Genomic DNA, 21811 nt, shown 5'->3' on the forward strand with positions numbered 1-21811 from the left:
GGGCCAGGTCACGAAGGTCTTGTTAAGTCAACTGAGACATTAACTAGATTTTGTTCCAAGGACAATGAGCATTTAAAAGTAACTAGTCAGGGGCTGGCCCGGTGGCGCAGCAGTTAATTGCACACGTTCCACTTCAGCGGCCCAGGGTTTGCCGGTTCGGATCCCGGGTACAGACAAAGCACCGTTTGGCAACCCATGCTGTGGTAGGTGTCCCACATATAAAGTGGAGGAAGATGGGCACAGATGTTAGCTCAGGGCCAGTCTTCCTCAGCAAAAAGAGGAGGATTGGCAGTAGTTAGCTCAGGGCTAATCTTCCTCAAAAAAAAAAGTGACTAGTCAGATGTTATCTGAAAAGTAACATGGTCTCTTCAGACAGATCACACTGGCTGAGTAGGGGGAATGGATAGAAAGGAGGGACAAAACTGCCAAAGAAGGGCTGGCCCAGCAGCGCAGCAGTTAAGTTCGCACACTCTGCTTTGGTGGCCTGGGGTTCACTGGTTCGGATCCCAGGTGCAGACAGGCATCACTTATGGAGCCATGCTGTGGCAGGCATCCCACATATAAAGTAGAGAGAGATGGGCATGGATGTTAGCTCAGGGCCAATCTTCGTCAGCAAAAAAAGAGGAGGATTGGCAGTAAATGTTAGCTCAGGGCTAATCTTCCTCAAAACAAACAAAACAAAACTGCCAAAGACTATGGACTTGAATTAGATGTCATGGGGAAAAATGTAAGATGTCAAGAGCTTTGTAGGTCAGATCAACAGGATTTGGAGAGTGATTAGATGTGGAAGGTGAGAGAAAGGGAATTTTTAAGAATAACTCAGTTTTTGGCACAGGCACAGGCAACATGACATTCACTGTGCTAGGGAGCAGGGGCAGGTGGGAATGCCAGGTTTAAGATGAGTTAAATTTTATGCATATTAAATTATTTATGGGACATCTACTTGGAAACCTCCAATAGACATTCAGATATCTATGTCTGCTGCCGAGGAGTAGGATCTGGGCTGAGCTGGAGATTCAATTATGGGAGTCATTCACATAAAGAAAACAACAGAAGCCAAGAGACTGAAGGAGACGACCCAGTAAACCGAGCACTAGGGGTCAAGCTAAAGTTCAACTCCATGATTGTTTAGGGAGGCCAAGCAGAAACAGTATTTATGCAATGTGCTGTAGCCATGCAGGATAGCCTGGAAATAGAAGAAGAGAAAAGAGAGAACCCCCAAAGGTAGAGATTAGCAAGGCAGAAGCAGCAGAAAAAAGAAGCACGGGAATTCAGAGAGCTAGCAAGTCTACTGGAGCAGTTGACTGAGGTGTAGGCTGCAGAGCAAAGCAACTCGAGCCAGGGGAGCCGACACACTAGAAGAAGGAAGAATTGCTGGATGGGGCACGGGAGTAGAGCGAAGACCTGCTTTATAATTCCTAATGAACAGGTGCATAAGTAGTTATTGAGAGAAGCTGAGGTCCTAGCAGGGAAGATAATCATTCTCTTACTAGCATAACCCTTTGATGTATTATTGGCAAACGAACATCAGGATCAATTGGGGAAAACTGTGGCCATTTCTATGCTCCTACTACTTTGTGGACCTGCCTTCTAACTTACCCCAGTGACTATGTAACTGTGAATGTGTATGTATATTAACATTAGCATACATTGTAAGCATTTCCTTACACTAAGGCCATTTTTTAAAATACAAGTATAAAAGCAATTATAGAAAAAACTATTTTTTTTTGAAGATTGGCCCTGAGCTAACATCTGTTCATCTCTTACCACTCTTCCTCCTTGTTTTTTCCTCCTCAAAGCTCCAGAGCATAGTTGTATAGCCTAATTGTAAGTCATTTTAGTTCTTCTATGTGGTATGCCACCACAGGATGGCCAGATGAGTGGTGTGTAGGTCCTTGCCTAGGATCTGAACTGGCAAACCCTGGGCTGCCAAAGCAAAGAATGTGAACTTAACCACTCGGCCACGGGGCCAGCCACTATGTTTTAATTTTAATCATTCTTTTAGGTATTTTAACGGAGATTTAAAATTTAACCTGAGGTATCTGAAAAATGATAAAGTTGAAGAACTATTCTACGAAATAATTTTAAAATTGTAAAATGTTTATAGGACTGATCTCACGAAATTCTCATGGTCTATAGCACATGTATACAGAATGAGATTAGAAGAAATATACATTCTTTCATTTGAGGAACTTTGCTGTGGAAAACTGGATTAAAATCTAATTGATATATTTGTCAACCTTGAAAAATTAAGTATTCAAATATTTTATGAGTAATAGCATATAATTCTAAGAAAGGCTATTTTACAAATGATTTTCACATGTGATCAACTTAGAAAAGATAAATTTCTTGAAAACTGTAGAATCTCTGAGAAGAGTCACACAATAATATGACATTTCCGTATTTGAGTCATAAAATTGGGAAAACATCTATTTTTTCAAATTTTTATACATAAAAATTTATATCAAGTTCATTGCAAGAAGATTAAATGTGAAATTGCTTTGATTTTAACATAGACACATAAATATTATATTATTCTTTGTTTTACAAGGGTATCAACGATAATAGTACTTACTGTAACTGCAACATCCATTTATGAAATAATTGTTCATACTGTTGATTTAGTTGTTTAAGTTCAGCAGAAAAGGAAGGAGCAACCTTGCTCAATAAGTTACGCAAAGTTTGCTTGAAAAAAAGGGAGAGAGGAAAGAAAATCATTCTCAAATTGCATACATCAACTCAATCCAAACTAAAGATATTGCCTTAGAGGTAGAGGTTAGGAGAAGCCCTCAGTGGAAATAGGACTTTAATCAGGTTTGGTAATGAGTGCATCAACAAAATACACAAAATATTTCAAATGTGATTTAAATATTTGTTGACTTAAAATTTTTAAAACTTGGGGCCGGCCCCGTGGCCGAGTGGTTAAGTTCGTGCGCTCCGCTGCAGGCGGTCCAGTGTTTCGTCAGTTCGAATCCTGGGCGCGGACGTGGCACTGCTCATCAAACCACGCTGAGGCGGCGTCCCACATGCCACAACTAGAAGGACCCACAACTAAGAATATACAACTATGGGGGCTGGCCCCGTGGCCGAGTGGTTAAGTTCGCGCGCTCCGCTGCAGGCAGCCCAGTGTTTCGTTAGTTCGAATCCTGGGCGCGGACATGGCACTGCTCATCAGACCACACTGAGGCAGCGTCCCACGTGCCACAACTAGAAGAACCCACAACGAAGAATACACAACTATGTACCCAGGGGCTTTGGGGAGAAAAAGGAAAAAATAAAATCTTTAAAAAAAAAAAAAAAAATTTTTTAAACTTTCTTTTTAGTACAAATATTTAATAACACTAGAGAATTTTTAAGTTTAAGTTTTAACTAGAACCATTTACATGATTATAAATTCCACATATAAGGCTTTAATTTCTAAAAAGATCATTACCATAAGGAGATGACTAAACCTGCCTCCCAGCTTTGACAATAAATCCAGACAGACGTTTTTTTGGTGAGGAAAATTAGCCCTGAGCTAACACCTATGCCGATCTTCCTCTCTTTTATATGTGGGTCGCCGCCATGGCATGGCTGACAAGTGGTGCAGGCCTGCGCCTGGGATGTGAACCTACGAACCCAGGCTGCTGAAGCAGAGCGTGCCAAACTCAACCACTATGCCACAGGGTTGGCCCCCAGACAGACTTTTAAAAACCTACGGATTTGAAAAAAATGTAAAAGCTTAAGGTAATAGTTTAATGTTAATTCTCAGAAAAAATCAAAGGTTCTTTATAATTTACCATTATCATTAGTAAAATAAACTTGCATCACTGCTCCTCTTCCAAAAGCTATTTCTAACAAATGCTTTATCTTTGATAACTATGGCAAAGAGTTTAAAACAATAATGTAAACAAACTGAGTAAAGTACACTGCCCTATACTCAAAACTTGGAAATTCATGCTGGTGAACCAAACATAGCTCACTTTTTGAAATGAAATCTCTAGCAAAAGCTGTATATGCATTTTTACCCTGGCACTACCATGCTTTCATGATTCTACCCTTAAATAAAATATTCTTTTAATATTGAAGACTAGAGTTGCAATCATCATTCCAGGCACTGTGGCCTGCACAGTTTTTATTTATCTACAAACTTAAAGAAAAACAGGAGAAGTTCTAAGTAAAACTGTTGAGTAGTTTTAAAAAAATTTCTCTCATTCCTTCTGAAGTTTAGAGACCTGAAAAAGCAGAGAAACGCTAGCATCATTTCCAGTAGTCATTTATACTGGGTTATCAGAGCATACTCACACCTGAGTGTGGACTCTGGAATGTTATCTCACCTATGAACTTTCATGGCAAACTTTAGTGTCTGTGGAGAAGCACACTATAGCGCCTGCGGGGAACCACAATATAGCCTCTGTGGAAAAGCACACTATTGGCCCCAGGACTTCCCCTCTCCCCATATCTATACCCGTTGCCATGTGACTTTGCAGTCCGGGTTGAATCTCGTTGCCTGCTCTTTGACGTTGTTTTCAGCCCTGTGACTTGCTGTGGCCATTACGATGAGGCAGAAGTGACACTGAGCCAGTTTTGAGACCAGGCTTTAAGAGGTCTTATGTTTTTCCACTTCTGTTCTCACATCTCTGACATTAACATGAGAAGAACGTGGCTCAGCTAGCCTGCTAGTCCAAGGAGGGAGAGAGACAAACGGAGCAAATCCTAGATGAGCCAACACCCAGCTGACCCGCTGACACGGGAAATAACTGCTTATTGACACATGCTGCTGAGCCTGCATTGGTAAGCCATGGCCACATCAATGAGACTTCCCCTGTCCTCATTATCTGCTACAGGCATTTTCTTTCATCCTCCCAGAGGTCTGTTTGTCTCCAGGTCCCATGAAGTCCTCGTCTGACCCAGATCCATTTATCCTTCTCCCATGTTGCTTATATAAAAATATATGCACTAAACAGATGCTGGTGCCATCTCGTCCCTGGAACACCTGGGCTCCTTGACTCACACTTTCAGCTAGTTTCTGGGCTTAGTCTGAGTGCCAACGAGCTAGGTGAGCAAAAAAAAAACCCACCACATAGTACCATGTCATCCAGGTCTCAGAAGCATACCCTATATTCTCCCACCATTTTTCCATACCTTGAAAACTCTGTCAAAAGCCCTGTACACCTTAGAAAATTGGACTAAATTCTAATTTGCAGAGAATAATGAAATCTTGATACTCTTTGAGCCAATAACAATCTCTTCTTGACTTAGATTATCAACTCCACTTTCTACTGAAAGATTTTATTACTCAGATGGTTCTGTCTCCTCTCTTAGGGAGATATAAGTCAAAACCCCAACAAGTGTAACTGTATGGTATTCTGTATAAAATGAGATACTGAAATCACAGTATATAGTAACCTTGCTACCCTACTGTGCTCGGCAGGTTTTCCATGATATCAAGAAGCAGAACACTCTCAGTTTTTTGTAAGGTTTGTAACTGAAAGAGGCCGGTCACAGCCTTTGTTTTATGACCAGTGTGAGGTTCAGTGAACATACGTGTTAAATGAATAGCAAAGATTAATGGTACATGGATAGCAAAGAAAGCATGACCCAAATGATTATTACAAATCCTGAAGAAATGACAAGAGAAAAAAATGTATAATTATAGTATGTCAAACAGAATTCTAATCCAGTGAAGCACCTACCATTTACATAACAAAATACGTAATAGTTACATCACAGTAATTTGTGTTTCGTTTGATCAGGACAGTAATTCTGCTTGCGTACACTTACTCTTCAAAATTGCTGCTTTATGTAGTATATTTTTCAGTTCACAGTAAGAAAAATTTAGAAGTAACATTTCTTACAACATACCTGATCCAGCTTAGGCCTCTTTAGTTTCTGCAGCGTTCTATCAGAGGTTAAAACTTTTGAACTGCTATGAGCTTCAAAATACTCTTCTACTAAGTCACTCTGAAAGCGGACAGAGCAAAGTCACTTCTTACTTTCAGATATTTGTTTTCTATCAAAACCAGACAGTAATATTAGTGTAAATTAGGATATGTGAAAGTCTTCATTTGGCAGTCAATATTTTCTTTTTGAAGCAACACCACAGATTAAGGACCAAGCAAATTTAATTCTAGTAATAAAACTGAGTAACTCTTAAGATCATAAAAGTTAAAGAAATGACTAGATTGAAGTAATCTGTTCCCAAAAATGATTCCTAAGTTCCAACAGATAATTTCCATTTAGATTTTGGAAGAGAAAAGGGTTTTACCTATCAGGACCTTTTTTTTGCCTCACACAGTCCTAACAAATCCCTTAATATTAGTACAGTTGAAAAACTGTGAAAATGAGGAAGACATCACCAGCAAGGTAAAAACAGCTTTGTGTACTATTCCAGCAGACACTACTGGCTCACTCTTTGTTCTACTGACCTGGCGCAGGACTAACCTCCACGGTGGTAAGGAAGAGAGGGGAAGCCCTTCAAACAGCAGGCTTCCTAGACTGCTCTGAATATTTACACAGAACACCAGGATAATCAGCCTTTTTTCCAACCATGGTGTCTGCAATGTCCTTCCAAACAACTCACTGTGGATCCACAGCCAGATCATTTATTGCTTACACTGAGCTGACTACATCAACCACGTTACAACAACAAAACGATATAAAAAGGTATAAACTGAGAGGTCCTGCTTCCAATGATCCAATCACTATTTATTTATGTAAAAGCTTATTTTTATACAACTGAATTGAGATGTCACCGATAGCACACACTGTGGTGTTGATACATGAATATGGATGCAGACACTCCAGGATAGACAGTCCAGAAGTAGACACAAATATACATGAGAATTTATGTGAAAGGCTGAGAAAATATAGAAAAGTGAAGAAAAAATTATGGTCATCCCCCCATTTGGATCTCTTTTCTTAGGGTAGCTTATCTTAAGACGTTACACAACTTTTCTTTAAGGCTAAAGTCTCTTCACTTACTGTTTTATCTCTTTTCATTTTCTTAGAAGGCGTTTCTTTGCAAACAGGAGCTGAAACTACTCTATTCTGAGCTTGACTCTTTGGGCGCAGTATGACTTCATTAGCGTCCGCTTCACATTCTTGTGCCACTCCTTCATCATCCTCTGAGTTGGAAGCAGAATATTCACTTTCACTGTCAGAATGAGACCTTGGAACTGTGGGGGTAAAGCAAGGAAGAAAATTTCCAATTTGACAAGAGAGGCACTGCGGAGTGACAGGAAGAGTGTGGGCTGTGAAGTAAGAGAGCTTGACTGATGGTTTTCTCATGATTGCTGATGATTTCACTTTCACCAGAGCTAGTTATGAGACTTTTCTGACCACCAGTTTCCTCACTTTATCAAATGAGGCTAAGAGTGCCTAATTTAATAAACCATTGTGAAGATTACATTGATATGTATGGAAAGGAACCAACAATGCCCGACACACAGGAACTATGGCAGACACTATCACACCTAACACTATTCTCTTTCTTCCTTGAAACAGAACTCCAATGTTGTAAAATGTGGCAATGTGCTCCACCCTAAGGGATAGATAATCATAGTAATCATCTTTTTCTTTGCCAGATACTTGCTTTCCCAGTCTCCTTAGCAACTAGGGTTGGCTATATAACCCTTTCACCAATGAAACTTGAGGTGAAATTTGCTGAAAGCTTCTGGGAAAGATTTTCCTCATTGAAGAAGGAAAGCCCCTTATTTATACCCATAGCTTAAAGCCATGGAAGCCATTCTGCAATGTGAAGTATCAAATCTAAAGATGAAAAATGCTGGTGGCAAAGCAAAAAGATAAGAACATGGGTCCTTCATGACACTGTTGAGTCACTACATCAACCATGGAACTGTGTATCCCTCAACATCTTATGGTGTGAGAAATGGTTACGGCTTAAGCCATGTGGTAGAATTTCCTATTGCTGCTTACTGAAAGTGCAGTCCTAACTGATAACAGTGCTCAGTAAATGGCAACCACTGTCACAAGTACCACTAGTCCACAAAGCGCATTTCTAACTGAGATGGTGCTCAGTAAATGGCAACCACTGTCACAAGTACCACTAATCCACAAAGCACAGTCCTAACTGAGACGGCACTCAGTAAATGGTAACCAGTGTCACAAGTACCACTAGTCCACAAAGCACAGTCCTAACTGAGACGGCGCTCAGTAAATGGTAACCAGTGTCACAAGTACCACTAGTCCACAAAGCACAGTCCTAACTGAGACGGCGCTCAGTAAATGGTAACCAGTGTCACAAGTACCACTAGTCCACAAAGCTCAGTCCTAACTGAGATGGCACTCAGTAAATGGTAACCACTATCACAAGTACCACTAGTCCACAAAGTGCAGTCCTAACTGAGATGGCACTCAGTAAATGGTAACCGCTGTCACAAGTACCACTAGTCCACAAAGCGCAGTCCTAACTGAGATGGCACTCAGTAAATGGTAACCACTGTCACAAGTACCACTAGTCCACAAAGCACAGTCCTAACTGAGACGGCGCTCAGTAAATGGTAACCAGTGTCACAAGTATCACTAGTCCACAAAGCGCAGTCCTAACTGAGATGGCACTCAGTAAATGGTAACCGCTGTCACAAGTACCACTAGTCCACAAAGCGCAGTCCTAACTGAGATGGCACTCAGTAAATGGTAACCGCTGTCACAAGTACCACTAGTCCACAAAGCACAGTCCTGAGACGGCGCTCAGTAAATGGTAACCAGTGTCACAAGTATCACTAGTCCACAAAGCGCAGTCCTAACTGAGATGGCGCTCAGTAAATGGTAACCACTATCACAAGTACCACTAGTCCACAAAGCGCAGTCCTAACTGAGACGGCACTCAGTAAATGGTAACCGCTGTCACAAGTACCACTAGTCCACAAAGCGCAGTCCTAACTGAGATGGCACTCAGTAAATGGTAACCGCTGTCACAAGTACCACTAGTCCACAAAGCACAGTCCTGAGACGGCGCTCAGTAAATGGTAACCAGTGTCACAAGTATCACTAGTCCACAAAGCGCAGTCCTAACTGAGATGGCGCTCAGTAAATGGTAACCACTATCACAAGTACCACTAGTCCACAAAGCGCAGTCCTAACTGAGACGGCACTCAGTAAATGGTAACCGCTGTCACAAGTACCACTAGTCCACAAAGTGCAGTCCTAACTGAGACGGTGCTCAGTAAACGGTAACCGCTGTCACAAGTACCACTAGTCTACAGGCACACTCCATCCCAGAGTTGATACAAGAATTCTATTTTTAAACAAACCATAGCCACTTTCACCACTCCGCAGAAATAATAATGCTAGTTTTACACTCATAAAGATAAAAGTAGTTTTACACTTAAAGAAATAAGTATAAAACTATTATAAAAAATTAACTTCCAAAATATGAGTGAAATAACTTAACTAAATCAGTATATTTATTTTGACTAATAGATATATTTCAGAATATCCAGAGTTAGCATATAACAAATATAGATACTAAAAGAGAAAAAAAGAAAGCTTGGGAGTGACATCAACATCATGGTGGAGTGAACTTGCCTGTGACTCTCTCCCCTCCAACATACAACAAAAAGGGGCAACATACTCCAACAGAACACATTCTAACAACACAAAAACCTCAGAGAGACATGCAGCCACATGACAGTGGGTGGAGAGGCTGCAGTCCCCTGGGAGGAGTTGGAAGAGGGTAAGAGAGAACTTCACTTCCTCCCCTAAAGACTGCGGTCACTGCCGTGGGAGGTTGCATGAGGGAAGGAGTGTGGGAGGGGCCGTGCGTTCACTGGATCACCCAGGACTCCCATGGCCCGTGCAGCCTAGAGGGAAGCCCTCTAACAGGGTGAAAGCTTTCACACAGGGTTACCTCATCAAGCCATGACCCCAGGAGACCAGATAGCAAGATGTGATCAAGAAATCCTGGAGTGCATGCAGGAGAAAGAGCCCCTCCCCCGACCTGCACTGCGCCATCTCAGCTGAAGGTTGGGGGGGGGGGGGCGCAGCACTCAGAATACGTGGCTCTCAACCCCCATCCAGTGGCGATAGGCTGTAACTGCAACCGAATAATATCAGAATGAGAAAGAGCTGACCTTCCAACATCAGAGACTGCATCAAATCTCCACACCAGAGAGAAAACAACAAGCACCCAGAACTCAGTCCTGGGGACACAGAAATGTGTAAGCTAAATGACAATGAATTCAAAATAGCTATCATCAAAAAAGTCAATGAGGTAAAAGAGAATGTAGAGAAACAATTCAACGAGTCCATGAGCTACTTCACAAAAGAGATTCAACCTACAAAGAAGAATCAATCAGAAATACTAGAGATGCAAGACACAATGGAAGAGAGAAAACAAAATATGGATTCCCTGAATGTTCGAGTGGACATCACAGAGGATCAAATCAGAAAAATCGAAGATAGACATGTTGAAATGCTCCAGACACAGGAGGAAAGAGAACTAAGACTAAAAAGAAATAAGAAAGTCTCCAAGAAATATCTGACTCAGTGAGGAAATGCAACATAAGAACATAGGTGTTCAAGAAGGTGAAGAGGAGAATGGAGCAGAAAGTGTGGTCAAAGAAATAATAGCAGAGAACTTCCCAAATCTAGATTTTTCCCAAATCTAGGGAAAGACAGGGAAATATGTGTGGAAGAAGCTTCCAGATCTCCTAGATTTGCCACTGTAAAAAGATCTACTGCAAGGCATATAGTAGTAAAACTGGCAAAAATGAATGACACAGAAAGAATACTCAGGGCAGCAATGCAGAAGAAAATAACCTACAAAGGAACTCCTATCAGACTTTCAGCGGATTTCTCTGCAGAAACCTTACAAGCTAGGACAGATTGGAACGACATATTCAAAACTTTAAAAGATAAAAATCTTCAGCCAAGAATACTCTATCCAGCAAAAATATCCTTCAGATATGAGGGAGAAATTAAATCTTTCCCAGACAAACAAAAGCTAAGGGACTTCGTAGCCACAAGATGACCCCTAGAAGAAATCCTCAAGAAGGCCCTCACACCTGAAAAGAGAAAAAGGAGAAAGGGGTCACAAAACACAGAGTAAGGAGACACATAGAATCACAATAGGATAGCAAATATTCAACTATAGCATTAGGATAAAGGGAAGGAAAACACCAAAAACAACGACAATCTTGTCACTTTAACTACAAACTCACAACACAACTTAGAATAAGATATGAGAAAAACAACTTAGGAGGGGAGGAGGGAAGGGACTGAATCGGTTCAGACTAAGGAAATAAGAGGCCATCAGAAAATGGACTATACTGGGGCCAGCCTGGTGGCACAGTGGTTAAGTTTTCACATTCTGCTTCGGCAGCCCAGGGTATGCTGGTTCGGATACTGGGTGTGGACATGGCACCACTTGGCAAGCCATGCTGTGACAGGCGTCCCACATGTAAATTAGAGGAAGATGGGCATGGATGTTAGCTCAGGGCCAAACTTCCTCAGCAAAAAGAGGAGGATTGTGAGTGGATGTTAGCTCAGGGCTAATCTTCCACAAAAAAAAAAGAAAGAAAGAAAGAAAGAAAATGGACTATATTATACACAAGATTCTGAATACAAACTTCAGGGTAGCCACTAAACTAAAAAGCAGAACAGAGACACAAAAAATAAATAAGGAAAAAACAAAGAAACACATCATAAAAAACTACATAATTCAATGGGTAGACCAAAATGCACAGGCCAAGAAACAAAGGAAATGCAGGAAAACCGGAAAACGACTGATAAAATGACAGCAGTAAGCCCTCATACGTCAATAATCACCCTAAACGTAAATGGATCGAATTTTCCAATAAAAAGACACAGAACGGTGGTATAGATTAAAGAACAAGACCCAACAATTTGCTGCCTCAAGGAAACATATTTCAGCTCCAATGACAAACACAGGGTCAGAGTGAAGGGGTGGAAGACGATACTCCAAGCTAACGGCAAACAAAAGAAAACAGGTGTTGCCATACTTATATCAGACAAAGGTGACTTCAAGATAAGACAGGTAAAGAGAGACAAAAAGGGGCAGTATATAATGATCAAAGGGACACTCCATCAAGAAGAAAAAACGCTTATAAATATCTATGCACCCAACACAGGAGCATCAAAGTTCATAAAGCAACCATTAACAAACATAAAAGAAGACATTAAAAATAACACAATAATAGTAGGGGACCTCAACACCCCACTCACATCATTGGACAGATCATCCAGACAGAAAATCAACAAGGAAACAGTGGAATTAAACAAAAAACTAAACCAGCTGGACTTAATAGATATATATAGAACACTCCATCCAAAAACAGCAGATTACACATTCTTCTCAAATGCACACGGAACATTCTCAAGGATAGACCATATATTGGGAAACAAGGCAAGCCTCAACAAATTTTAAAAAATTGAAATAGGGGCCAGCCCTGTGGCAAAGTGGTTAGCTCACATGCTCTGCTTCAGGGGCCTATGGTTTCGCTGGTTCGAGTCCTGGGTGCAGACACAGCACCACTCATCAGGCCATGCTGAGGTGGTGTCCCACATGCCAAAACTAGAAGGACCCACAACTAAAAAAATACACAATTATGTACTTGGGGGATTTGGGGAGAAAAAGTAGAAAAAAAAAAAAAAGATTGGCAACAGTTGTTAGCTCAGGTGTCAATCTTTAAAAAGTAAATTCAAATAATAACCAGCATCTTTTTCAATCATAATACTATAAAGCCAGAAGTTAATTAAAAGAAAAAACCTGAGAAAGGAACAAAGATGTGGACACTAAACAACATGCTATTGAACAAGCAATGGAACATTGAAGAAATTAAATGAGAAATCAAAAAATATCTGGAGACAAATGAAAATAATAACATACCATATCAACTCATACGGAATGCAGCAAAAGCCTATTAAGAGGGAAATTCATCGCAATACAGACACACCTTAACAAACAAGAAAAATCCCAAATAAGCAATCTCAAATTACACCTAACTCAAAGAAGAACAAAGCCCGAAGTCAGCAGAAGGAGAAAAACAATAAAAATCAGAGCAGAAATGCTATTGAAACAAAAAAGGCAGTAGAAAGGATCAATGAAACACAGAGCTGGTTCTTTGAGAAGACAAGTAAAAACTGACAAACCCCTAGCCAGACTTAAAAAGAAAAAAAGAGAGAAAGCTCAGATAAACAAAATCAGAAATGAAAAAGGAGAAATAACAACAGACTCCACAGAAATACAATGGATTATAAGAGAATACTATGAAAAACTATATGCCAACAAAATGTAACCTAGAGGAAATGGATAAATTCTTAGACTCTTACACTCTCCCAAAGCTAAATCAAGAAGAAGCAGACAATCTGAAGAGACCAATCTCAAGGAAAGAGATTGAAACAGCAATCAAAAGCATCCCAAAGAATAAAACTCTAGGACCAGAAGGCTTTCCTCAGGAATTCTACCAAACTTTCAGAGAATATTTAATACCTATCCTTCTCAAGCTATTCCAAAAAATTAGGGAGGATGGAAGACTTCCTAACACATTCTACGAGGCCAACATCAACCTGATACCAAAGCCTGACAAGTACAGCATGTAAAAGGAGAACTACAGGCCAATATCGCTGGTGAACATAGATGCAAAAATTCTCAACAAAATTTTGGCAACCCAAATTCAGCAATACATCAGAAGGATCATACATCACGATCAAGCGGGATTCATACCAGAGACACAGGGATGGTTCAACATCCGCAAATCAATCAACATGATAGACCACATCCACAAATTGAGGAATAAAAACCACATGATCATCTCAATAGATGCAGAGAAAGCATTTGACAAGATCCAACAGCCATTTATGATAAAAGCTCTGAACAAAATGGGGATAGAAGGAAATTATCTCAATATAATAAAGGCCATATATGAGAAACCCACAGCCAACATCATACTCAATGGGCAAAACTGAGCGCCATCCCCCTGAGAACAGGAACGAGACAAGGATGCCCACTATCACCACTCTTACTTAACATAGTACTGGAGGTTTTGGCCGGAGCAATTAGTCAAGAGAAAGGAATAAAAGGAATCCAAATAGGGAGTGAAGAAGTGAAACTATAGCTGTTTGCAGATGGCGTGATATTATATATAGAAAACCCCAAAAGATCCATAAGAAAACTAATAGAAATAATTAACAACTACAGTAAAGTTGCAGGGTATAAAATCAACTTACAAAAATCTGTTGCTTTTCTATACTCCAATAATGAATTTACAGAAAGAGAACTCAAGAATACAATTCCATTTGCAATCGCAACTAAAAGAATAAAGTACCTAGGAATAAATTTAACCAAGAAGGTGGAGGACTTATATGATGAAAACTATAAGACATTACTGAAAGAAACTGATAATGACATAAGGAGATGGAAAGAGATTCCTTGCTCATGGATTGGAAGAATAAACATAGTTAAAATGTCCATACTACCCAAAGCAATCTACAGATTAGATGCAATCCCAATCAGAATCCCAATGACATTCCTCACAGAAACAGAGTAAAGAATCCTAAAATTCATATGGAGCAACCAAAGACCCCGAATTGCTAAGGTAATCCTGAGAAAAAAGAACAAAGCTGGAGGTATCACAATCCCTGACTTTAAAATGTACTGCAAAGCCATAGGATCAAAACGGCATGGTACTGGTACAAAAACAGGCACACAGATCAATGGAACAGAACTGAAAGCCCAGAAATAAAACCACACATCTACAGACAGCTAATCTTTGACAAAGGTGCCAAGAACATACAATGGAGAAAAGATAGTCTCTTCAATAAATGGTGTTGGGAAAACTGGACAGCCACATGTAAAAGAATGAAGGTAGATCACTATCTCATGCCATACACAAAAATAAACTCAAAATGGATCAAAACTTGAAGATACATCCTGAAACTATAAAACTCCTGGAAGATAATATTGGTAGTACACTCTTTGACATCAAACTAAAAAGGATCTTTTCAAATATCATGTCCTCTCAGACAAGGGAAACAAAAGAAAAAATAACCAAGCAGGAATTCATCAGACTAAAGAGCTTCTGCAAGGCAAAAGAAACTAGAATCAAAACAGACAACCCACCGATTGGGAGAAAATATTTGCAAATCATATATATGACAAAGGGTTAATCTCCATAATATACAAGGAACTCACACAACTGAACAATAAAAAGACAAACAACCCGATCAAAAAATGGGCAGAGGAGATGAACATTTTTCCAAAGAAGATATATAGATGCCCAACAAACACATAAAAAGATGTTCAACATCACTGATCATCAGGGAAATGCAAATCAAAACTACACTATGATACCACCTTACACCTGTTAAAATGGCTATAATCACTAAGACTGAAAATAAGAAATATTGGAGAGGGTGTGGAGAGAAGGGAACCTTCATACACTGCTGGTGGGAATGCAAACTGGTGCAGCCACTATGGAAAACAGTATGGAGATTCCTCAAAAAACTAAAAATACTACTACCATGTGACCTAGCTATCCCACTACTGGTTATCTACCCAAACAATTTGAAATCAACAACCCACAGTAACATATGCACATCTATGTTCACTGCAGCACTATTCACAATAGCCAAGACATGGAAGCAACCCAAGTGCCCACAGACCGATGATTGGATAAAGAAGATGTGGTGTACATATACAATGGAATACTACTCAGCCAGAAAAAAAGACAAATTCATCCTATTTGCAAGAATATGGAAGGACCTAGAGGGAATTATGCTAAGTGAAATAGCCAGTCTGAGAAGGACAAACACCAGATGATTCCACTCATATGTGGAATATAAACAAATACACAGACAAAGAAGCAGTTCAGTGGTTACCAGAAGTGGGGAGGGGGGTGGGCACAGGGGGTGAAGGGGAGCACTTACATGGTGAGAGTCAAGAAATACTGTACAACTGAAATTTCACATTGATGTAAACTATTATGAACTCAAGAAAAAAGAAAAAAGAAAGCTTGGTTTTGTGGGCAGATATAACTTAGCAGATTTAGATTTGCAGTGAATGCTGCCCACGGCAGTGCACAGGTCAGAAGTGGTAGGAGGTACCAGAAAAAGTCTCCTCCTTATTTATATGTACATATCACACACGTAGGTATCCATGTTTGCTGGTGAGAAAGAAGAGGAAGTTTTACCTTTCTCTGAAAAGGATTCTTCTTTGGGGTAAGGACGAAACATAGCATATGGGATGTATTTGACATAAAATAATAATAATCATAATTATATACATCAGCTTTTATTGCTTCAGATATCTGGTCATTTAGTATTATCATTTTAAAGTTGATTAAAAATGTAGTATGAACAGCTCTATGAAATATATACCTTGAAAAGACTACAGTATGGATTTGAGAATCTTAGCTAATATTATTGTCAAGTGGTCAACCCCAAGAAAGGAGCTGACATCTGTCTGAAATATAAAAGTCAACAAGTCATTTGCCCCAAAGTTAAATATTTAAAAATCTAAAACCATTTTTAATTTCCCAGAAGGCAGGACCCATGTCTGTTTACTTGGCTTTGTATAGCAATCAGTACAATTATGAATATTCAAAATTATTTCATTATAAAATTTCTAAATGAATCAATAGAACTACTAAAACCATCTCAAAACAAATAAACTAAAAGGCATGTTATTTTATTGGAGAGACATTTCAAGCAACCTCAACATCCATTGATTATAATGTAAAAGACATAGTGCTAAGCATTGGAGTTAAAAATATATAATCCTTGACCTTATGGAACCTATGGTTTAATGGAGGACATGAACATATCCTTTCTTCCATGACAAGAAATAGCAATAAGTAGTCATAATAATAAAAGATAATAACAGCCCACCTTTGTTAAGCACATATCACAGTCACTCACTAAACGAAGCACTTTTGACACTCTTTCTTTCAATTAATCTCAATACAACTCTGGGAGGGCTGGCCTTGTGGCTGAGTGTTTAAATTCGCGCGCTACACTTTGGCAGCCCAGGGTTCCCCAGTTCAAATCCTGGGTGCGGACCTAGCACCACTTGTCAAGCCATGCTGTGGTGGCGTCCCACGTAGAGGAACTAGAATGACCTACAGCTAGGATATACAACTATGTACTGGCGCTTTGGGGAGAAAAAAGAAAAAAAAAGGAGAAAGATTGGCAACAGACGTTAGCTCAGGGCCAATCTTCCTAGAAAAAAAAATAACAAGAAACTTCGAGGCTAGTATCATTATCCCTTTTTGCAAATCACAACATTGAGGCACAGAGAAGTCCCTGGAAGTGGCAGGCCGAAGACAAGCAGCAAGCAGTCTAAGACTAGAATCTGTATATTTAACCATTATTGCCCCTTGTTCAGAGGCTTCTTCTTATAAAAACTCAGTGTAAAAAGAACTACATACCCATTAATCTTTTCCTTAGACCACGAGGCGTTGTTGACAGAAATTCACCTTTATCATTGTTCTGTTTAAAAATAAAATAGCAATATAGGTTAAATAGTCAAGTAATAATGATGACATGGAAATTAATGATGGATCTGAAAGAGGCTAGAAAAGAAGAAAAATATCTTGTTTTCAATAAACTACATTAGAACCAGATGAGCCAAGTTCCTAGAACTAGAAGACAATGACAAAGCAATTTGTTGGGGAAAAAGAAATAAAAAGAGTATAACAACAAAAACCATGTAACAACTTCCAAAGGATCCTGAGAGTGATTCTAGAAGCTGTATTCCAGATGGCGGTAAAGTATGTATGTACTTTCATCACATAAAGACATCAGCCTTTGAACCACTTTTCACTCAGATTAGCAGAATTTTTTCTTAAAAAAAGGTAATAATATGCAGTGATGACGAGGAAGCAAGTAAAGAGGTACTCCTACAAACACCGCAACACGTCTTTTAATGCACGAGAAATTTACTGGTGTTCGGGGCTGGGCTGGTGGTGTAGCAGTTAGGCTCACGTACTCTGCTTCAGTGGCCCAGGGTTCACAGGTTTGGATCCCGGGTGCAGACCTACACATCACTCATCAAGCCATGCTGTGGAGGCATCCCACATTTAAAATAGAGGAAGATTGGAACAGGTGTTAGCTCAGCAACAATATTCCTCAAGCAAAAAGAGGAAGGTTGGGGCTGGTCCAGTGGCACAGCGGTTAAGTTCGCACAGCCCACTTTGGCGGCCTAGGGTTCGCTGGTTTGGATCCTGGGTGTGGACACGGCACTGCTTGGCAAACCATGCTCTGGTAGGCGTCCCACATATAAAGTAGAAGAAGACGGGCACAGATGTGAGCTCAGGGCCAGTCTTCCTCAGCAAAAAGAGGAGGATTGGCAGCAGATGTTAGCTCAGGGCTAATCTTCCTCAAAAAAAAAGAGGAAGGTTGGCAACAGATGTTAGCTCAGGGCTAATCTTCCTCACCAAAAAAAGGGAAACTAACTGGTGTTAAAGCATTACATTCTATGAAGAAGAGAGAAACACATTTATAACTTTTACTTCTGTATTTTTAAACATTTTACAGAAGTATAGTATGTTTTTCCTTCCCTTACATAATATATTTTAACACCATTAAATTTCAACCTCATTAAAATATCCACTGCTATACACATGTTAACTTTTTATGGTATTAATAAAAAGATAAAGTATCCTGTATTTTTTTGGCAATATGAAAAATGACAAAAAAGTTAAGTCTGTTGTCTTGTGATCAGTTGTTTGTGCCAGTTATAGATGTTAATAAATTTTGATTGGGATATTAAGAATAGTGTCATAATAATTCAGCCAATCCCAATGGGTTTATAAAGTATATTACAGTATATTTCAAATTTTTTTGATCCAGATCTTCAAAAATGTTTTTTACATTTTGCCACCTTGATCTATTACTCTTGTACATATATAACTGAAACAAATTCTGTTGAAATAATACTTAGAAAAAGAAATTTTCTATTTATTCTATTTCATTTTTTAAACTGTAGGTCATGTCCATTAATCTGATTTCAAGTTTGACAGTTGTGACAACCTGCATCCATATGGCTTAATTATCAGGTCTGAGAACACCTGTGTCAAAATAACCATTTCAGAAAATTCTTGCTCAAAAAGATAAGGCCATGAACTAATAAATAACTCCACTTTGCTACAGAAATTTCTGCAAACTAATTTACCTCCACAGTTTGCTCATTTGGGCAACCTGTTCTCCCATCAGGACAACAGGTTACTCAGCAGGCGAACAGCTTGCTGATCAAACAACAGTTTGCTTAGAAAGACTCAGTTCAAGGCCCTCTCCTTGCTGTGTCCACCACTCCTAAAATGCCATGTCATAAATCTGTCTAACACAGATCAGTTCCCCAACTTGACAGACGTGCCTTAAACCCCTCGAGTCCAGATCCCCAAGCCCTATCCACAGCACACAGATTCTCTCCTGAAGTCCCCTTCTAAGACAGTGCACTTAGATTCTGTTATAGTGATGTTGTCTCTTATTGTGGTAGATAGAACCTTTGATTAACAGGTTTTCTGATGGTCTCTTGGGGACTGACAGGATCCACTAATGTGTTATGAGCCACAACTTGAAAAATTACGCTAGTATATCTACATTCTTCACTGGATTAAGGGAATGAGGTTTATTCTTTCATAGTGAAGTAATATACAAGATATGATACAGGAAAAAAGCATTATAAAGACAAAGGAGGCTCTGACATGTCCAATCCCACACCCCGACTTGCCTAAATGGCACATTCCCACACAGGCCAGAACCATGGCCCTGAACATCTGCACTCACATTCTGACCCAAGGAGCTCCCCGAACTTAGCCTGTGCACAAGTCCAGGCATGTCTAAATCTACAGCTGCCCGGGCGCAGACAACTCACCACTCACATACTCATCGTCCTGGATTCATCATGCCCATCTGGGCTTGCCCACATCCAGGAAGGGCCACTTGACAAGGCATAATGAAAAAACAAACCCACAAAAACACAAAGGAGAGGATAAAAATAGTCAGTTCCTTTCAGCTACCCTGGAATGAATTTACCAAATCCAATTTAGTTTTCAAATGTAAATTATAAAAGGATAGATTAATGGATTTAATGGACCTTGGGATCAATCTCCCAAGAAACAACAGAACACTATATACAAAAGTGAAACAAAACAAAACCAAAACCCTAAAATTCCCAGGTCAGCTCTTCTAAGCTGAAAATACTCAGGGATAGTTCTGACAGAAGAGTCACGACAGTTGAGTCCAGAAGACCTGGCTTCATTTCCCAGCTTTTCTCCTTCCTAGTTAGGTGAATGAACTGAGACACATCACTTCAGCTCTCTGAATCTCACATTCGTCATCATAAGTTAGGTATTTAATTGGCAAATACCTGTCAATTATAAAGCACCATACAAATTAAGAGACAAAATGGGTATTTTTCATCACGTCTTACTTTGTAACACCAAGGTTTTTGCCTGTTTTTACTCAATTGCTTACCTTCAACTGAACTTTGTCTGAAGCAGGATGCCCTAAAGAATGAAACAAAAAGCCATTACTTACTACAAACACTTCACTTTTTATCATAGTCTAGTTACATTAAAAGCAAAGTTGCCGTTTCTACCTAGAAGCCATGACTTACTAATGAATTCTCAACTAACTGCATCTCCACCAGAGGCTGAATTGTCATTATTAATGTCATGATTACTCCCATTAGTGACAGCTACATCCTGAATTTCTGTAGTACTCATCTAACAAGAAAAAATGGATCCATTTTCATTGTTCATTATTTAAAAAGTATACTGTTTAACCTAGTTGGAATGGGTCACTTAAAAACAACTGCTCCACAATTCTCTACAAACTATAAGACTCCCAAACCCCCAAAACCTTATTTCAAATAGTATTTGCCAAAGCAAATCTTCCATGAACATTTGGCTAACTCAAACAAATGACAACAGGGTTTTAAGACTGTTTCTAGTTGGCCCTGTCAATTTGCGTGACTTCAACCAGCACAGATATTTTGCCCTTTTATTGATAGCTAAATACAGGTATACTAAGGCACACAGGTTGGAGTATTAACTGCACGCTGTTGAATCAATTTTCAGAATAGAAAAGTAAAAAATATACAAAAATGCACTTTGACAAAAAAAAAAGTAACATACTGTAACTTGAAGCAACTATGAAAACTCTCTTCAAAGAACGGAGGCAAAATCTTACCCTTGCTACATTGAGGAATGTTTATCATAATTTCAGGATCATTCTTCAAATTGAATGAAACACTTTTTCTTGGTGTTTTTGCTAGTTCGGAAGCTATAAACAGACAAAAGAAATACGTAAAAGACCCTTTAATGGGCAACAGCAGCTGAAGAGGAGCAACAGCCTTATTCCACTCACATAAACTCTCAAAAAAGAAAGAAAAAAACATGCCTGCAACTATTACCAGAAAGACAAACAAACCTACCCATACTGAGTACTACTGCTTTCAGCTCTACTCGCTGTGTCCCAAGCATCTTTAAGCCTTTCTTCAATTACCCACAGGACTTAAAAAAACACAAATAGAGAACTAACTTTGACCTTGCTGCTTTCTCGAATTAACATCTCCCTCCCTCTCCTCTGATCAGCTTAGACTCCTTCTATTTCCTTACAGTATACACTTGAGGCACATCTTTGCTAGGAGGTAAGAAAGAATGGCCAGAAAGTGGGATCTAACATCAAATTGAAACTGTGTATATTTAAAATTATACTTTAAAAGCTCTTAAATCTCTCATAAAATGTGGTATATTTTATTTTGTGTCTAAAACTGTATAATACCTATGAATAATGTGTAAAATATAATATAGCATTGAATAGATGGCCGTTTCTTCAATTGAGCATC

The 21811-nt window shown here is 39.3% G+C and overlaps 1 protein-coding gene across 9 annotated transcripts in view; it reads right to left on the reverse strand.

Annotated features, from left to right (window-relative positions):
- ORC2 (origin recognition complex subunit 2) overlaps window positions 1–21811 on the reverse strand; it is a 53745-nt gene that overhangs the window by 15854 nt on the left and 16080 nt on the right. For all 9 annotated transcript variants that reach the window (XR_011428341.1, XR_011428342.1, XR_011428343.1 and 6 more), the window contains 6 exons: window positions 21154–21246; window positions 20437–20468; window positions 17388–17448; window positions 6964–7157; window positions 5845–5943; window positions 2576–2685 (listed from right to left, as the gene is read on the reverse strand). Coding sequence is in view for 6 of the 9 variants with exons in the window: in XM_023622343.2 (XP_023478111.2) it covers window positions 2576–2685; window positions 5845–5943; window positions 6964–7157; window positions 17388–17448; window positions 20437–20468; window positions 21154–21246 (589 nt within the window). In the remaining 3 variants the exon portion in view is untranslated. The remainder of the gene's footprint in view (window positions 1–2575; window positions 2686–5844; window positions 5944–6963; window positions 7158–17387; window positions 17449–20436; window positions 20469–21153; window positions 21247–21811) is intronic.

Source organism: Equus caballus, chromosome 18 (genome assembly GCF_041296265.1).
Source record: "Equus caballus isolate H_3958 breed thoroughbred chromosome 18, TB-T2T, whole genome shotgun sequence".
Lineage (NCBI taxonomy): Eukaryota > Metazoa > Chordata > Mammalia > Perissodactyla > Equidae > Equus > Equus caballus.